Genomic DNA, 18,090 nt, shown 5'->3' on the forward strand with positions numbered 1-18,090 from the left:
AGAACTTACTGTTCTTACCAAGATCCAGCCATTTCTCTTGAATAAATCTCCATGGAGTGCAGCAAACCTTTGCTTATTTTCCAGAGTTCTGATGAAGTCGATTCTCACTCTCTTTTTGGTGTCAGTTTTCTCATTGCTTTTATAGAGATGAGATTTTTTGGGGGGTGGGTGGTCCTTGTGCCACCATTTTTGCTGATGTTAATTGCTTTTGGGTTTATTGTTAAAAGTGTTTTGAATCCCATTGCATGTTCGGCACCATTATATTTGGTTAGCTAAGAGAGCTCAGTTTTGCCACTAATTCACTATGTCCAGGGCAAGTTACAGATTCCATTAGCCTCAGTTCTGTTGCTTGAAAAATGGAGGGTTGCCAAGTGAGAGCTCCAGTTTTTACGACCTCTGAAACCCTGAGCTTCTAAAGGCCATATTTTCATCTACATTTCCAATTCTTCTTATGCAGCTTTACCGTGTTGATTTTTAAAAATTCTTACCACAGCCGATCATAATTTTTGTGATAATTATTTCACTGTGAGTTGTAAACAATCTTCCAATAGCATCACGGTGGTGCTTGGCTGTTATTTATTCCCGCTGAGAAACTTCCTGCTGAGAAGATGCAGCTGCTATATATTTTACAATAATAAAATAATGGCGCTGCTCTTCCCTCCGATGTCCCCCGCCTTGGCTTGGTAGCTTCTTAGCAGGAAATTGAAGAAGAGACCTTTCGTTTGCCCTAGGACGGGGTCATGGTGTCAAGTCTGGAGGTAAGATGCCCTATTACCTGAGCCGCACGTCTTATGCGCCCTTTGACAGTTGCTGAAGAGTTGACTCAGCCACAGATTTCAGTCACTCCCTTGACTGTCATGTCCGTAAACTGCAGTCCCTGTACTGGGCTCCAGCTTTCTTCTGATGGTCCTGTAGTGCACATGCCTGATTGCTATGGACACGTACACCCTCCCCACACTCCTGCTTTCCATGCCAGGTGCCCTCTCACTGTCCTCCTGGTAAGGTGAAGCCCACTCTGTGATCACTTGTCCCAGGTTCGAGGAAAGGGCACAGAGCCTGGCACCACTCTCTGGAAGGCCCCGATTCATCCTCCCATTTTCCAGGTCCCTGTAGGTAGCGATCAGAGCATCACCCTTGCTTTCCTCTTCCCATGGAGGTGGGGCTGGGTGACAGTGATGGGCAGGATGTCCTGGCAGTGTGGCCAGGCAGACTGGCTTTCTGTTACTGTGGAAGAGGGTGGGGTTCTGGGTCACACCACCAAATAACTCCTCCTTCACCTGCTTCCAGCCTTCCGTGTCCCTTTGGCCTGTACATGGAGGTTGTGATTGGTCACTGGCTCTGTCTGTCCATTGCCCTGCCCTGCCCCCTCTGTGCCGAGCCCCACTCCGGGCCCTGTGAGCTGTGCAGGCCTCTGCGTCTTTTGGCTGGTGCAGGTAACTGACTTCAGATCCAGGCTCTCTCAGACTCGGTGCTGGCTCGGTGTCCTAGCAGGAAGGGGCAGGTGTTCCCGGCAGGAACAGGCAGATTTTTTGCCCTGTGCTTCCCAGGCCTCCTTAGCACCAGGTTCTAACCCACAGGTCCCCTTGCGCCCTCTGCTGGCCTGTGTCTCCAGGCGGATGGGACAGCTGATCCACAGGTGCCTGTACCTCCCGGCACAGGCTGCTCCCCAGCCACAGAACGTCTCCTGTGGGCGGCACTATTTCCAAATCTCAGTGAGTTGGGGACGGGACAGCCAGAGCAGGCCTTGTGTGGAGGTGGTGTGGGTGTGTGCCCATGTGCTGCGTTCTGAGAGATGCCAGAAATAATGGTGAGCAATGAGCCCTGCCATTAGCTCCCTTCTTCCTTTATGCATTATGTCATCTGGTTCGGTCCTTCATACTAGCAGCCTGTGCGACAGGTCCTGTGATAGGTGAGAAACCGAGATCCAGCTGGTAAGCAACAACCAGGACTCCAATGCAGACAGCAGCTTGGAGCTCTTTCTGTTCTGCTCAGGCCCACGTATCTGGATGGAGGACGTTTTCACTTCCGGTCAGTCACACAGGGTGTGCATTGGGTTAGTTTAGTGTTGTGCAAATGTGCTCTTCCCCAGGTGGCATGGGACTGACTGGTGGGAGCAGCGTGCTGCCGCCTCATGTTGAGTGCGTGCTGTGAGCGGCGCCCCAGGTACAGGTGTCAGGCCACCAGTGTGGGCGCCTAGAAACGACTTGGTTTTCCTCCAACTCAGCTTCATTTCCACTTGGAGCTGCCAGTGGGGCCTGGCCGCGGCCTTAGTCTCAGCCCTTGTGACATTTCTTTCAACTCTCAGCACCCAGTGGGCAGCACGTCGGTTCTGGGCCATGGCCTGTGGTGCAGTGAATGGTTCAGGGCTTGGAGTTTGCTCATTCTGATGGCCACTGAGCTGTTCAGGGCTGACTCTGACACAAAGGGACCATGGCCCTGCCCCGTGGGAATCTACAGTAACACACCCTCCCTTACTGATCCCTGCCTGATAGTTTGCCCCAACCTGTCCTGGGTTCAGCTGTCCTGAAAGGTTACCAACCCCTCATCTTACAGATCTAAAAATAGAAACAAAGCATGTCCAGGCAGTTCCAGAGGTTCAAATGGTTTGATGTCGCTCATCCAGCCCCTGTTTGCTTGGGGAATTAGTTGGGACTCTTTCCTTTGTAAATAAGGCTTGCAAAGACTCGTTTGGCTTTTGAAACACCAGAGAGACATACTTTGTGGCTCAGGTAACTGGAAGGTCACAGAGTACCGACTTCAGGAACAGCTGGATCCAGGACCCCAAACAGACCCCAGTGCGTTTGCCTTGTTCTGCTTCATCTCTTGGTGCTTCTTGCCTCTCTAGACTCACATCCTCCCAGACCCAACAGAAAATAAATATTGTCCTTCAACAACTCCATAAAGGCCCTGAACCTCACTCCCCTTGGCCTGAAATGAGTCACATGCCTGTGCCTGAAACCACCGCTTTGCCAGAGGGTAGAACTGCAATAACCAGCTCAGGCCGGGGCCGTGTTCATAGCTCCGGTCTTGGGCCACATCGTGTATGAAGAGTCAGGACTTGGCAGGTTCTCACTGAGTCCCTGGGTGTCTGGGGGAGCACAGTTTCCATCCTGCTGGGAGAGTAGCCCCCTCTGCTTGGCAGTGCCCAGGAGCGGAGTTCCCTCTCTGCCACTGATATCAAAGGACATACATCCTAAGCGGTCTTTAAACCCCTGGGATGGGTTCTCATTGTTAGGGGGCTGCAGTCCCTCGGTTCTCCTTTGTTTGACCTTCAGTGGCACAAAGGAAAACCTTCTGTTACAGAGACTGGAGCACTGGACACAGAACCTCTGCTCCCTTCCCCTCCATTTTCTGCTTTAGATCCAGCACCACTACTGTTCCCAGGCCCTCCCTGAGGGCTGGAAAGCATCATGGCCCTTCCTCAGGAGCTCCAGTTGTCCAGCCCTTCGGAGAGCAGCCTCATCACCATCAGAGGCTGGACCTTTCTGGGCTGCCCTCAGCCTGTATGGGAAGAATGCCTCTCAGAAGGGGGCTGATCAGTAAGAGCGCCCTTTCCCTACCAGTGATGCTGTGTGCCCCGGTCCCACCGCCTGGTCACGGGTCAGGCCACACTGGTGGCCATGGACGCTTCCATCGCCTGGATGGTGCTGGCACCAAGCTCGTGGCAGCTCCTTGTCCTCGTGGCTGAGCCCTGCATCGTTACACATGGGAAGTGGTTCCACAGGTGCCCCCGCTGAGGGCCCATCTAATGATGTGAGCTGCACTCAGAGGTCTTGACACGCCCCCAGAACAGTGGTTCTCTACCCTGGATGCATTCTGAAATCACCTGGCGGGGGGGTGCTTTAAAAATATACTAACACCTGAGCCTCACTGCTGGCAGTTGGGCTGAGGCATGACCTGAGTATCAGGAGTTTTCAGAGCTCCCCACGTGCAACCAGGGTGAAGAACAACTGATCTGAAGCAGTACTTCTCGAACTTGAACGTGCAGTGGAGTCCCTTGGAGATGTTGTTCCAGGGAGATTCTGAGTCTGCAGGTCTGAGGGGAGGCTGAGGGGCGCACCTCTGACCAGCTCCAAGGAGCTGCTGAGGCTGCTGGCCCTCAGGCTGCACTGTGAGTGGGAGGGGACCTGGCATTCTGTCCATGAGGCCTCCAAACGTCCCTTGTCAGGTGGGCACATCAGCCTGGGCCAGTGCCGGCTGTCAGGACTCCATCCCACTGGGCTGCCTCGCCAGACACAGCTGCCCAGTTGGTTTCAGGCAGGTTCCAAGGCTGCCCCGAGTGATGTGTCAGCCATGAAGCCATTAGAATCCCTGGAATAGCACTGACTGCCGTCCCAAGGGTTCTCCAGGCAGAGCTTCTCCAGGTTGGTTGATTATTGATGTCTGCCAAGGGCAAGTGATAGGAGGGGGGCAGTAAGTGTGCCATTCTGCCTTATCTCTCCTTGTGGTGATGAAAATGAAGCATCAGGAAAAGGGGAAAATGACATTAGTGAAAACTTTAAAAATTTAAAAATGTATTTAGGTCCATAACCATTTGTTGGGATCTAATATATATTCTCAGTGCTGTGAACACACAGCTGCTTTCCACAAAGCCTGCACTTTATTAATAAACTTACAGTCTCAGGGCAAAAGCTGGGTTCAGTAAGGAACGTCACCAGCTTGTAAAATGAAGAATGGGGGAAATGTGAAAATTAATATAACAGTAGGTTTACGCTCTACAGTGCATATGTACTGGTTGTCTAAATAAACTATTTTAAAGTTAACCTAAAATGAAAATTAAGGGTTAACACGTTTCTAGTTACTAAACTAGAAAGGTGGTTTCCGACCTATAAAGGCATTAAAATAATCTTATCTGTATTTTTACACAATTAAAAAAAAAAAAAAGCAAACAAGTACAAACACAGAATTTGCTTTACAGTTTCCTCAAAGCTTCGCATCTGACTCCAAAGCTGAATATTCTCGTAGGTCAGGCAGAGAGCAGGAGCACCTGGCTGCCTTTGCTTTCAGGCACCAGAAGCCAGGCTGTGGGCTCGTGCTTGACCGGGGAGCAAGCTGGCTGATGGAAAAATCTGAGAGTTCACCAAAGCAGGCAGGCCACATTTACGTCATGACAAATGGAGTCACGTGTCCCTGGTTCGTGTCATGTTTATTTTTTATAATTGCAGATACTTGCTCTGTGTGGCACCTCTTTATTTCTGTCCTCAGTGCCTCAGTCCATTTCTTTAGTCTCCCGCAGCGTGTCATTTCCCAGTGATTCTCGATGCTCTGTGTTCAGTCATTGCTGTCTCTCTGTATGTTAGGCCACACAGTCCTTGAGCGTGGTTCTACCCAGTGCCAGCCAGCTGAGAGAATGTTGGGACCACAGCCCACTCTCCCAGACGTGTCGCACTCCCTTGTGCTCTGTCCCTGACAGCTGGGGCCTGCGCCTCTTCCCTCGGTGAGAGGTAGCAGGGACCACTGTGCATAGCAGTTGACAGACGTCACTGTTATCTCCTGAGGAGCACACCGTTGGAGATGGTAAAGCCAGGAGTGATTACGTTCCTGGGTTGCATTACTTGGAATGCATTACTTGTGTGAGAAAGAGCAGAGAACTAGGAGTTTGGAAGTCAGGCGGCGTCTAGTTGTGCCTTTGCCACTAACTAACCATGAACCTGAGCGAGCAGCCGAGTCTTTGTCTGCCCCTGTGTCTGCATCTGCTGAGTGAGGGACGGGACCACACTCTCTCCTGTGACTTGTGCTGTAAGTGGCCTGGGGGCCATGCCCATCCCTGACAGTGAGGCGCATAAAAGCAGCTGTGTAAAAGCGAAAAGCACTCTGGGAAATGACGATGCTGGTATTTCTACATATGTGGTTTGAGCTCATGAAATGCTTGTTATGTGAACCATGTTTGCCCCATAGTACATGGGCCCCAGGTAGGAGTGAGATGAACAACAAGGCATCTAGCCAGTCCAGAGTGGAATTGTTTGGGGGAAAGATACCTTAATATCCTCCCAGATGGGTCAAGGGACAGTTGCCTTAATGAGCAGAGGGTCTGAGTCAGTGACTCCTGTTGGAAGTAGCACTGAAAAGTAGAAAACACCAGCACCTCTGCCACCTCTAAAAGTGGGGTGATGGGGTGACAAATGGTGACAATGACGTGCTGACCCCAGACCAGAGCAGAAGGCACCCCGACTGCATCACCCCTTCCAGGAGCCCTGGAATCACTTGCTCTTTTCCGGAAGTGACCAACCCCATGTGGCCTGAGGCAGAGTGCCTTCCACCCAGCCCAGCAGCTTATGCTGCCCACCTGTGGAGCCCCAGCAGGGCACTGCCCGTGCATTTCATTTTGGTGTTCCCATGGAGTATGCCCAACTGGAAAGAATTTGAAAAACTTTCAATGTGGCTACATGATCTACAGCTGCTCTTTGCACTGGTTTGTTTGTTTTGGCTAAAGATCAATGTAACTCATGGTGATTGTTGGACTCTTTATGCCATCACTTTGGGATAGTAACAAGAAAAGGACACATCGCGGGCAGGCACCGCTTCTCAAGGTTAACGGTACAACACACAGCAAAGGGAAGGTTTTGAAGTTGTCAACTCATTCCTGACCCTTGTAAACAGCCTCTCTAACTCATTTAAGTGCCCGCTTGGGCTGTGGGGCCATAATTGTTCAGTGAAGGGGAGGACCAGGCGAGGAGGAGCCACATGTACCTTCCGGGGGGGAGGGGGGGGCAGAAAGCATCTGTCATCCTGTGTTCCAGTACGTTTGTGACCTCCTTCCTTACAGACATTATTTGATCTCCTTGAATTGTATGAGTTCCGGCGCAACATAATGATTTTGTTTTCTTTGTAACATACATGTACACATATGCTGAACGAGAAAGGGGAGCAGAGGGTGGAGGTGGTGCTGGTGGGTGGGGAGAATGAAGGGAAGGGAGAAGGAGTGGGGGAGAGGATTAGGAAAGAGAGCATTTTACTCTCAATATCCCATGCCAGTAACTTGGGTCCACGTGGCACAGTCTGTATACCTGATGTGGAGGGAAGGCAGCAGAGGTGAAAGTTAAAGGCCCTTAGAATTAGTCCTGTTACCTAAAGGTCAGCACCAAAGGGCTTGCTCGTAACTGCCAGCCTCGCCATGGGAGGGAATCTGCCGAGCAGAGGCCAGTGCTGTCTCACCCTGTAGCACGTGAGCTCTCAGTGCATTTTGCTCCTGTCACAGTAGTACACAGTGGCGTAGGGCTATGGTGTGCTGGAAATCCATTTGCTCAGTGTAAGTAAACACATTGCGTGTCCCGTACACCACATGGGAAGTGCCCAGTATGGCGGCCTCTGTCGATCCAGGTAGTTTCACATCTGCACATCGTGTGGGCTGCACAGCACGGTCTTGGGAAATTGATGTTGTGTCTTCAACAACACACATCCTGGCAGTGTGGGGGATGCGTGGGGACTTGGGACAGACAGTCCCCCCACCCCGAGCCTCACTTTTTTCTTTTGTTACATGGGGACAGTAACCCAACAACGTACGGATCCCTTGTGAACACAGGCCTTTGTACTGTGTGAAGCCCCATGTGTGGAAGCCATCATCATGGTTATTGTTACATAAAAAAAACAAAAAACTGGTAATTATTCTACCTCATTGTCTGATGCTGCCTATTTTGAATGGTTCAGAATAGAATGGTGGTGTTATGCCTCCTTATTAATAGGCTTTGCAGCTTGACTTCCTACTAAAAAAAAATCTGCATCTGCCGTGCTGTAGAAACGCCAATCACACATGGAACATCCTCTATAAATGATGCCTTAAGAACTTTCTTCTGTCATTATTTTTGGTACACATACATAAAAAGGGGAGTTTATTACCTCTGTCAACTCATGAAGTTAAAAATAAAGCAGCCCTAATAAATCTTTCCTGTGCCCTGGGCTCTGGTGTCCCATTTGTCATGTGTGTGTGTGTGCAGCCATCAGCACAAGGTACAGCTGTCACTCCAAGATTGAAAGTTTCCAAGTCAGACAGCATCTTGGCAAGATACCCTCAGCATTAGAATGAATGTACATTATATTTTCCCAAGAATTATGCAGATACAATTTCTAAACCAAGGTTGTGAAGTTTGAAGCTCTTAACCCTTGCCTATTTTTGAAATGGTGGTTTTGTAAGTCTCTGATAATTTTATTTTACTCTAATAACCTAATGTCTAGACTAATGTGTTTCAAGTTTCCTGTGAAAACATTCACTTCTGGATGAGTGAAACAGTTTACTCCTGCGAAAGCCATCAAGCATCGCAGTCTGAAGCATGAGGCTTTTTGAGCAGTGTTCACGAAGGCTTAGGCTGCCTATGGGAATGCAGGTTCTCGTGTGTGAGTATATGCATATATGCTGCACTGGCAGCTGTACACATCCCTGGCTAAGTAACTATCAATTTGCCCATGCACAAGGGCTCTGAATACCATGAAATCAGCTGTTATGTAAGTTTCAGAAAATGGTGTAGTTTGTCTTATGTGAGATACTATCCTGTGCTTACAAACTGTCCTGTTTATCTTGTGGATGACTGAGTTTGTTTGAATGGAGCTCTCTGTTGTTTCTTTGCAAAGAAACAGCCTAGTGAGTTGTGGCCCAGTGACTCATTGTCTCTGGATTTCCTCACTCTCCCTGCCCGGCCCATGGCTGGAGGGAAGCCTGAGGGTGGGAACAAGGCATCTGGAACGGGACGTCCCCTGCATCCCTAGTCCTTCACTCCCAAAGGCCATTGAGCTTCAGCTCTGCATGCTTATAAGGTAGGTGATGTCTAAAGGAGGACAAAGGACAAGAAACACTCAAGCTAAAGAAATATGACGTAGTTTAGCCAAGTCATGGATTTTGAAGGAAGTTTGTCCTCAAGATGGTGGCATGCTAGGTGGCCTTGGGAACTAAGATTTAATAGTTGATGCTGTCTCATTTTTATCAGGAGGTGACTCACTTGTCTAGCAGGTGCTATAAGTGCCTCTGGTTCATTCATTCATTCATTTAACAATACAATAGGGCCTCACTTAAGGTCAATAGGTTCTGTGACATTAAGCAAAATGGCACATAATGAAACCTGTTTTACCACAAGCTAATTGATATAAACAAGAATTACGTTCTTGCGGCACCTCATCAACGTTATAACAGAATGATGTTGAACAAAATGACATTATTCAAGGACCTGCTGTATTTATTGAGCTCCTGCTGTGTGGCAGTACCATGCTGGTCCATATTCCCTGTCCTTAAGCAGTTAGTCTTCAAGTTTTACATACTTAGCAAGATAGGGAATGACTCACTCTCTAGGCCATGTCTAATTTTAGCTGTTTGTTCTTTTTTATAAGATAAACAACTACAGAGCACTAGGAAACTTCTAAACTGACCACCCTCTAAGGTCCTTTAGTCTCCCCTCCTGCCCTACTCAGAACCCTAAGACTCGACATCTGAGGTCTCTGGTTTCAGCCCTTTGCCTATGAGATTTCTTTGTTTTCTTTTCTCCCGTATGTCATAGTACATCTGTCCCTTTCTCCTCCCTGTCTTTTATGACAGGTGGACAGAGAAGGTTTTACGCAGACACATCGAGATGTCTGCTTCAAAGGCCTGGAGGTCCTCTGGCACCTTCGAGGCCAGTGGTTGGCTGTGGGGAGGTCCAGTCTGGACACCACTCCACTTTGGGGCTCTGCTCTTGAGGGCGATAATATCCAGCATGAAGCCGTAAGCTGGCCCAGTTTTCAAAAGGGATTTCTCACAGGAACTTTGCAAGCATGACACATTGCATTTGCCTCAGTAATGTGAAACTTATTTTGCTAAGAAAGGTACAAGCAGATTCTGGTGACTCACTAGAAAATAATAGTTAAGTCACAGTTTATTTTTGGCTTTTTCCCCAAGAAAAGGAAAAAATTGATAAACGTATAGGGAATGTAAGCGGGCTTAACTTTATACAGGGGAACTGGATCAAAGTCATGGAGACTTGCAGATGATTAAAACCGGTAAGTCCTGTGGACCAGAGGTCCAGGCATTCTCACAGTGCATTGTGGGAGGTCCTGAAGGGGTGTGTCAAGCTCCTCAGGGAAGAGGAATAGAAGCTGCTATCTGAAGGATGAGTAGGAGTTTATAAGAAGGAAGTGGAGCATAAGGGCAGGGAAGAGCATGTTGAAGCAGAGGGAACGACATCTGTAAAGGCCCTGGGCTGGAAGGAAGTGGAACGTTGAGGGGGGAGGGCGAGTAGGGCCACAGCACACATTTATGCCACTGTGTACAGGGCCTCTGGTTGAAGTCCAGGCTGCCTCCTCGTCTCATCCATATTTAGATTTACCCACATGTATATTGCTCTCCATTCCTACCCACATCTCCAAGTTTCCACCTGAGATCACACCCTTCCTCCTTTAATATTTGTTTTAGTGTGGGATTGCTGGAGACAAATTGCATCCTGTCTTCTTGTCCAAAAATGCCTTTATTTAACCTTTTTTGTTTTCTGGTAACACTTTTCTCTCAACAGCTTTATTGACATATTATTTCGTACCAAGGAGTTCATCTGTTTAAAGTGTATTGTCAGTAGATTTTAATATATTTACAGAGTTGTGCAACTATGAACACAATCTAATTTTAGAACAAATTCATCTGCCCCTAAAGAAACATTGTGGCCATTAGCACTCACTCCCCGTCTCCCTTCTCCCAGCACCCCACTCCCCAGCCCTAGACAAACACACATCCGCTTTCCTTCTCTAGGGATTTGCCTATTCTGGATATTTACACATATGTTAATAATTATCATATTTTCCTAATGGATTACCAGCTGCCTCTGAGAGGATAATATTGCCATCACTGACCTGAAAGTTGGTGAGTACAGAGAACCTGGAGATGATGCAGGACAGAAGCAGGCCCCTGCCAGGGACAGAAGACAGAGGGAGGATGTTAGAGGGGAAGTTCAAGGACATCAAATGAAAGAATTTTTTTAACCTAGTCGCCCCTAAAGCTGACCTTATGTAGGTTAGGTCACCTCCTCAATCCAGCCAGGGGAAGAGCAAGGTGAGCTAAAGGTGACTGTCGGTCTTTCTACAGCTCTCTGAGGCTAGATCAGCTGGTATTTAAAAGTCACAAAGTCAGGATACTAAGGCCCATTGACCTTGGTTATTGTAAATTTAATAAGTGCTTCCCTCAGCAAGTGTATTTGAATATTCTGCCCCACAGGGCTGCTTTCTTATAATGTTACGTATCTGGCATATTCTCCTTCGATTATCCATGTCTATATTTACTTCTTTATGGCATTACATCACCATGTTCGGTGCTTTTTTTGGCTTACATTCTAGACCACTGAGTCCTCTGCCCTGTTCCCCTGAGTTGCAAGTGCTCTGCAATGTATTTTGTTTTCTCTGCCATGGCCACTCCTTCTGTTTTGTATTCTGGTGAATAGTTTTGCCCCAGCAGCTTATGACAGACCTTCTATAAAGACAGAGAGATAGACAATTGGACTGGATGTTACTATTCAGTTAGCCTTCAAGGACTTAGATGGCAGACACATTGATCAGTAGGCCACTTGGGAATGGTGGGCGTCGAGATGCTATGACGTCCATCAGAAACACCACACAGTCCTGGAGACGGGACGGGTTGTGTGACCAGCAGATAAAAGCTGGCTAGAGGCAAGTTATGTCTCCAGGGGATCTGAAGAGAACAAAAGAGTGGTTGCCCATGTAGGATGTCAGGAATAGTCTTTAGTCCCAAGGGATGTCAGTTCCGTTATTGTTCCCATTTCCAGGAAGGCAGCAGCAATCTTTCCCACCCATCACCCACCCAAATACACACACCACTATACACGCTCAAACACATGCGTTAAATGGGGGCTGAATGGTTTTCAAGTTAGGCTCTGTTGTTAGGTGCACATATGTTAATAATCAAAGAATGGTCTTTAGGGTCACTAACACTTCTGAAGTTCAAGAACAACAGGTGCGTTATGTGGCATATCTGTTGGTTCATTCATTCTGCAAATGTCTGTTAGGCACTTTTTTTTTTCTTTAGTTGGGGAGGGGGAACACTGTTTATTGAGGAACAGTGTATACTTCCAGGACTTTTTCCAGGTCAGGTTGTCCTTTCAATCTTAGTTGTGGAGGGCGCAGCTCAGCCCCAGGTCCAGTTGCCGTTTCTAGTTGAAGGGGGCACAGCCCACCATCCCTTGCGGGAGTCGAACCAGCAACCTTGTGGTTGAGAGGACGTGCTCCAACTGACTGAGCCATCCGGGAGCTCAGTGACAGCTCAGCTCAAGGTGCCGTGTTCAATTTTAGTTGAAGGGGGTGCAGCCCACCATCCCTTGCGGGACTCGAGGAGTTGAACCAGCAACCTTGTGGTTGAGAGCTCACTGGCCCATGTGGGAATTGAACCGGCAGCCTTCGGAATTAGGAGCACAGAGCCCCAACCACCTGAGCCACTGGGCCAGCCCTCTGTTAGGCACTTTTTGTGGTCAAATGCTGAGCCCCATGTGAAGATGGAGAAGGTAGAGCCCCTGTGCCCTGCTCCCTCTAGGAAGACGAGCAAGACCTAAGACCCCGAAGGCTCTCTCAGTGTTATCTCATTTTTAGGAACATTGAAAAGTAAAAGACTCCACTGGTTGGATGATCATTTCAAGACAGGTGTCTGGAAGTGGTCTGGGCTCTTCAGCTGATTTGGCACAGGAACACTGACTGGTATTCAGATTTGTTTTGATTTGCTTTTAAACAAAATGAACTACATCTATGGATCTTTTAAGCTTCTTAAAAGTGACTTAATTTTATTTCCCATCACTCACCATGGGACCCTCAGATACAGCCACACAGGCCAAGGAGGAATCAGCTTCTCCATAACAAGCAGCCACAGGCACTGGAAAAAGCATAAGAGAAATGCACACAGATTGGCCTTACTAAAATGCCTGCACTTCTGTGCAAATTTACCTCTGTTGTTCATCTCTTTAAAAGTCCCGTTGCTCTGTGAAGAAAAGACAGCTTCTTTCAATTCCCATGTAGATCGAGAAGGGTCACAATAAGGATGGTTCACTTTTTACAAAGTCGGGCATCAGTAATTTCCTGGACGACTTCCTATGTCTTCGGTTGGATTGTAAAACTAGATCCATTTCTGGGACCTGATCAATGACTTCACTGTTGCTTTTCGTTTCATCTGTACCCAGATCTGTCATCTCCAGAAGTTCCCCAGGTGTTGTCACCTGTCCGGTTCATGTGTCGCACTCAGTTCCGTGCTCCTGGCACTGTCCTAGGTGCTGAAGAGAGCAGTGGGTATACAGGCGTGAAGCTCACTCTCGCCAGCACACAGTGTGGGAAGGGAGGGGCGTGTTAGGCAGACACCTCACCAACGAGCCCCCGTGGACAGCCTCAGTGAGTGTTGTGGAGAAAGGTATGGGGGCTGGGAGACAAGACCGCAGGGATGTACCCATGGCCCGGAGCGTGCTGTGGAATTAGCGGGTCTGCAGGGGTGAACGCTACGGCTTTCATGCATAATTACATGCTCAGAGGTATGTAATTAAGTTACAGATTTTTTTTTCATATTGTGTAGATAAACATAATGGATTGAAACTTTTAAAACACCACATTAAAACCTATTCTCGTTCTTCTCATGAATAATCTCTTGTCAGCTTTTTCGTATAAGCTGCATCAAACAGTGGCATTCTTCTGTAAGCTGGGAAGAAGCCTGTGGTTCCAGTTAGGGTTCAGGGAGAGGGAGTGGGCCAGCTCCCCCTGGGGAGCCTTCTTGAATACAAGACTCCCTGGGTTCTGTGGGCACCCAGATACACACTGATGAGTGCTGTGAACTGCTGCAGGGGCCAGAGACTCAGTACCCTGTTGAGTTAATTAGAACTCCTGAAGGGGCCCCTCAGGTTCAGATTGAAAGACTAAGTTTGCCTTTACTTGTACTTGAGCTGTCAGAGCAATAGTGTGGGGCAGGTAGGCGACAGCAGCTGGGGACAGCCGAGGGGGACAGTGGGGCAGCCTGACTTGAACCTTGAGTTCCAGTGAGAAACAAAGGGATGTGGGGAGATGGTGGGTATTTGCCACATGGCCTTTCTGATTATGGCTTGTCCTTGACATTGCCTCGGGGAAGGGGAAGTCATTGGGCCCAGCAGACAAGATACCCCATTGTACCAGCAATGGAAGGTTTTCACCTGGAGTGTCCCAGTGAAGGGGACCGTCCTCCATCTGCACACTCTGCAATCTCAGAGGGCCGGCAGCCTCCAAGGCCTGGAATTTTCCTCTGTTACTTGGTGGCAGTGTTACTCGTGGTCCATCAGGACATTGGGAAGCTCTTGATCCAGGTGTCTTGATCCTTTGACTAATAATGGTGGCTGTGAAGTGAGCCATTTGCACAGGACACTGTCTTCAGATGTGCTACCAGGCGTGTGTTCCTGTCTGCATCTGTGCAGAGACCTGAGCACATGGTGACGAACAAGCCACGGAAACCGACCGCTGTTCTCAGCAAGTATTTGTGTGTACTGTGTTCTCACCATCCCAGGTAATTAAAGGATTATTATCCCCATTTTGTAGATGAGGAAACTGAGGTTCGGTGCGGGTGACTGTTAGGCTGAGGGCTCGACCCCAGGACTGCCTGACTTCTAAGTTGTGGCCCCTTTTCTCTGTACCCTGTTGACTCTTGTGAAGGTGTTTGGAGCATAAAACACAAGCAGGTTTTAAGGTGAGGTGAGCCTGTTTAGTGGTCCCTTCATCTGTGGAGTGGCTTTTGCCAACACGTGCGAGTCTGTCAGCAGCCTTGGCATCTGGCGATGCTCTGCGCCTGGGCCCCAGCAGGATGTACCAAAGACGTTGAGGACTGGGCCGTCCTCTCGGGCCTCCCACATTCCTGCCTGCTCCTGAACCCTCCGTCCCCTGTTGCTGTGATAGCACCAACGTCATCCAACCCAGGAGAAGCAAGAGTGAGCTTCTGGATCTGCTCCACACTCAGTGGGTGGGGCGCCCTTCACACCCACACTGTTGTGCACACACCCTCACATGCACCTCCATGGTCTCAGCACTTCCCAGCAAGGAATGTTTAATTACAATGTGTAGAGGTGAATGGACATTTTGAAGGGAACATCATGGTTTCTTTCTCAGGAGTGTTAGGTAACCTATCATGGCAGCTGCACATGCCTTCCCTCAGGCTTGGATACCCTGTCAGACCTAGCGGATGGGCTTCTGGGATTTCCTCAGCCTCTGGGCCCTGGCCCGACCCTGGAAAGGGGCTGCTTGGCAGGAAGAGCCATTTTGATGGGAGATTGGTGTCTTTTGGATGTCCCAGCTTCCCTTAAGCCCCTCTGGGGACAGCTCATGACTCTCCCCTTCACTGGGGCAGCACCTGCACGAGGCAGGGACCACATCAGTCTCATCCTTCATTGTACCCCAGGCCTCCCAGGTGCCTGTCCATCCATGTTGGGGGTACAGTCAACATGAGCACAACATGAGTGCATGCAGTCAATACAAGATGTGTACCAACCTACGTATAACATGAGGACATCAGTTGGTGTCTTTGCTTTGCCACTTTGGGTCAGTTAATCAACTTACCAAATATAATATGTGGTCAGAGTTCCAAAATGGGAATACTAAAAGTTCTTGGGGATTAAATGAAGTACTTCAGATGATATGCTACCTGCTTGATAAGTAATTGCAATTGTGGTTAACTCCAAATTCAAGCGACAGAAAGTGTTGACACTTGTACCTTCTAGCTCAGTGACAACTGTGGAGGATGATACTCAGGGTCAGAGTTGGTGGCTCGTTACCATTCCTCACCATTTTCACTCTCCTGCTTCTCATATTTTCCATCTTTTCCTTCTCTGCTACCTCTTCCTGCAAATGTCCTGGTAGCTGCTCCCTCCCCTCACAGTGTCATTGAGCAGCACTGGGATCAGGGATTTTGATATGATTGCATTGAATTTGTAGGTTGCTTTGGGTAGTACAGATATTATAACAATAATTGGTCTTTTCATCCATGAACCTGAGAAGTCTTTCTTTGTTATCTCCTTTAATTTATTTCAGCAAACTTTTATAGTTTTCAGCGTACAAGTCTTTCCTCATCTTAATTAAGTTTATTCCTAGGCGTTTTATTCCTTTTGATGCTACTGTGAATGGAATTGTTTTCTTAAGTTCCTTTTCAGATTGTTCATTGTTAACGTATAGAAACACAACTGACTTTGTGTGTTCATTTTGTGTCCTGCAACTTTGCTGAATTCATTTTGGAATCTTTAGGGTTTTCTACATATAAGATCATGTCATCTGTGAACAGAGATCATTTCACTTTTCCCTTTTCAATTTGGATGCCTTTTATTTATTTTTCTTGCTTAATTGCTCTGGCAAGAACTTCAAGTACGTATTATGTTGAATAGATGTGGTGACCATGGGCTTCCTTATCTTGTTATTGATCTTAGAGGAAAAGATTTTATTAATAGTTTGCCCCCCGTTTGAGTATGGTGGTTGTTGTGGGCTTTTCATGTATGACTTTATTATGTTGAGGTAGTTTCCTTCTCTTCCTAGTTTTCTTTAGTGTTTTTTGTCAGGAATGATTGTTCTGCATCAACTGAGATGATTATGTGGGTTTTTCCCCCTTCATTCTGTTGACCAGACATTTTATGAAACCAAATTATTTGAAAATTGAGAGGCAAAGTTGATGAAGCTTTGTTCACTTTTTAAGGAATTGGCTGGTCAGGAATTGGGCATTTTGACATTAATATTAAAGGATACCTAAATATGAGACCCAGCTCTGGCACAGATCTGTGACTCCTTTCCTCTGTTAAATATTTTCTTGTATTTCTCCCATCACTTCCCGTTATGTGTTGTATACAAGTGGTAAATGTTAATTGGTTAATTAAATATTTGGGCTCCCTTTTTAAGTGTGAGGATTCATACTAACTGCCAGTAAAAAAATAGTTTTCCAAATAAATGGTGAGTTAGTATGAGTTGGGTAGAGGGCATTGTTTAAAAGTCAGCTATGGAAGACAGGAACACAGTTAGTTCAATATTCTATAACAGGAATATTGACCAGTAATCATTTATTTGATATCCATGAAGAGTCAGAGATATTTTATTTAGGAAGAAGCCAATGGATGAAATAATAATAATATCTGGGATGATTTGCTTTGAAATAACCTAGTGAGAGTGGGAGAGGGAGAACGAACGGGTTAAGATGAAACAAGAGTGACCGTATATTAAATTCATTATATATTCTTTGTGCTTTTGTATCTGTTTGAACTATCTCATAATAAAACATTTCTAAAAGCAATGTAATGTAAATCAATGATGGTGTGGCTTTATATTGAAATATTGTGTAGCCATTACAATAACACTTAGGAAGAATTTTAACGATGTGGTATAAGTAAGAAAACCAAGAAGTCAGTCTTCCTAATACGGTGTGTTTGCATGCACACATAAATATTGGCATAGAAAACATATGGGGAAGGAAGTACGTTAAAACATTAACTGTGGTTATCCTTGGTGGGTGGGACTATGGGTGGTTTTCATTCTCTGTAGCTTCCAAACTTTCTACAGTAAACGAGAAAAATGTAATTTCTGAAAAACTTTTGAGAGAAAGGAACCAAATTGCATTGTGTAAATTGGTGAAGCCTTTGTTCCAGTTATCTATGTTCTGTTAAATTGCTCCAGTCAGTGATTAGATAAATGCCTATGTGATTACTCACCTTGAGCTGTGGACATGTTTTGGGCTGTACTGTCCTATATTCCGCCCTGGAATCTGTCTTCGCTGGAGTGTGGGCAAGAGAGGTGATGGGCGAGTAGCAGTCACCATCACCATTTTATTCACTGTTAACTTCTGTTAAACATGTTTCCTTAACATGCATTTCCATCTGGTTTTAGTGAGCTGGACATGATTTCCACGAGGGTGATGGACTTTAAGCTTCGGGAGGCCGCAGAAGGCCTTGGGGAAGACAGCACAGGTAAGGCCCTCACTTCCTCTGCTCTGGGAAGAGTCCTCCTCGTTGGGTTATGGGGCAGGGAGAGGGGCTGATGGAGCCAGGCCTTTGGCGTTCTCTTCATGGAGATTTGGGGGTTCAGTTCACAGCGTGCTCAGACAGCTGCCAGGCCCCTCACACTGTGATTGCAGAGCACACCCAGACTATTTAAGGCCACTCAGGGGCAGTC

General features: G+C 47.3%; 1 protein-coding gene across 8 annotated transcripts in view; it reads left to right on the plus strand.

The window, feature by feature from the left end:
- The window catches only part of CRACDL (CRACD like), a 105,778-nt gene that overhangs the window by 44,619 nt on the left and 43,069 nt on the right, over positions 1–18,090 (plus strand). For all 8 annotated transcript variants that reach the window (XM_074332348.2, XM_074332352.2, XM_074332351.2 and 5 more), the window contains one exon: positions 17,806–17,885. In XM_074332348.2, the coding sequence (XP_074188449.2) occupies positions 17,806–17,885 (80 nt within the window). Of the gene's footprint in view, positions 1–17,805; positions 17,886–18,090 lie in introns of those variants that run through there.

Source organism: Rhinolophus sinicus, chromosome 2 (assembly GCF_057876585.1).
Source record: "Rhinolophus sinicus isolate RSI-liver-muscle chromosome 2, RSI-T2T, whole genome shotgun sequence".
In the NCBI taxonomy this organism is placed as follows: domain Eukaryota; kingdom Metazoa; phylum Chordata; class Mammalia; order Chiroptera; family Rhinolophidae; genus Rhinolophus; species Rhinolophus sinicus.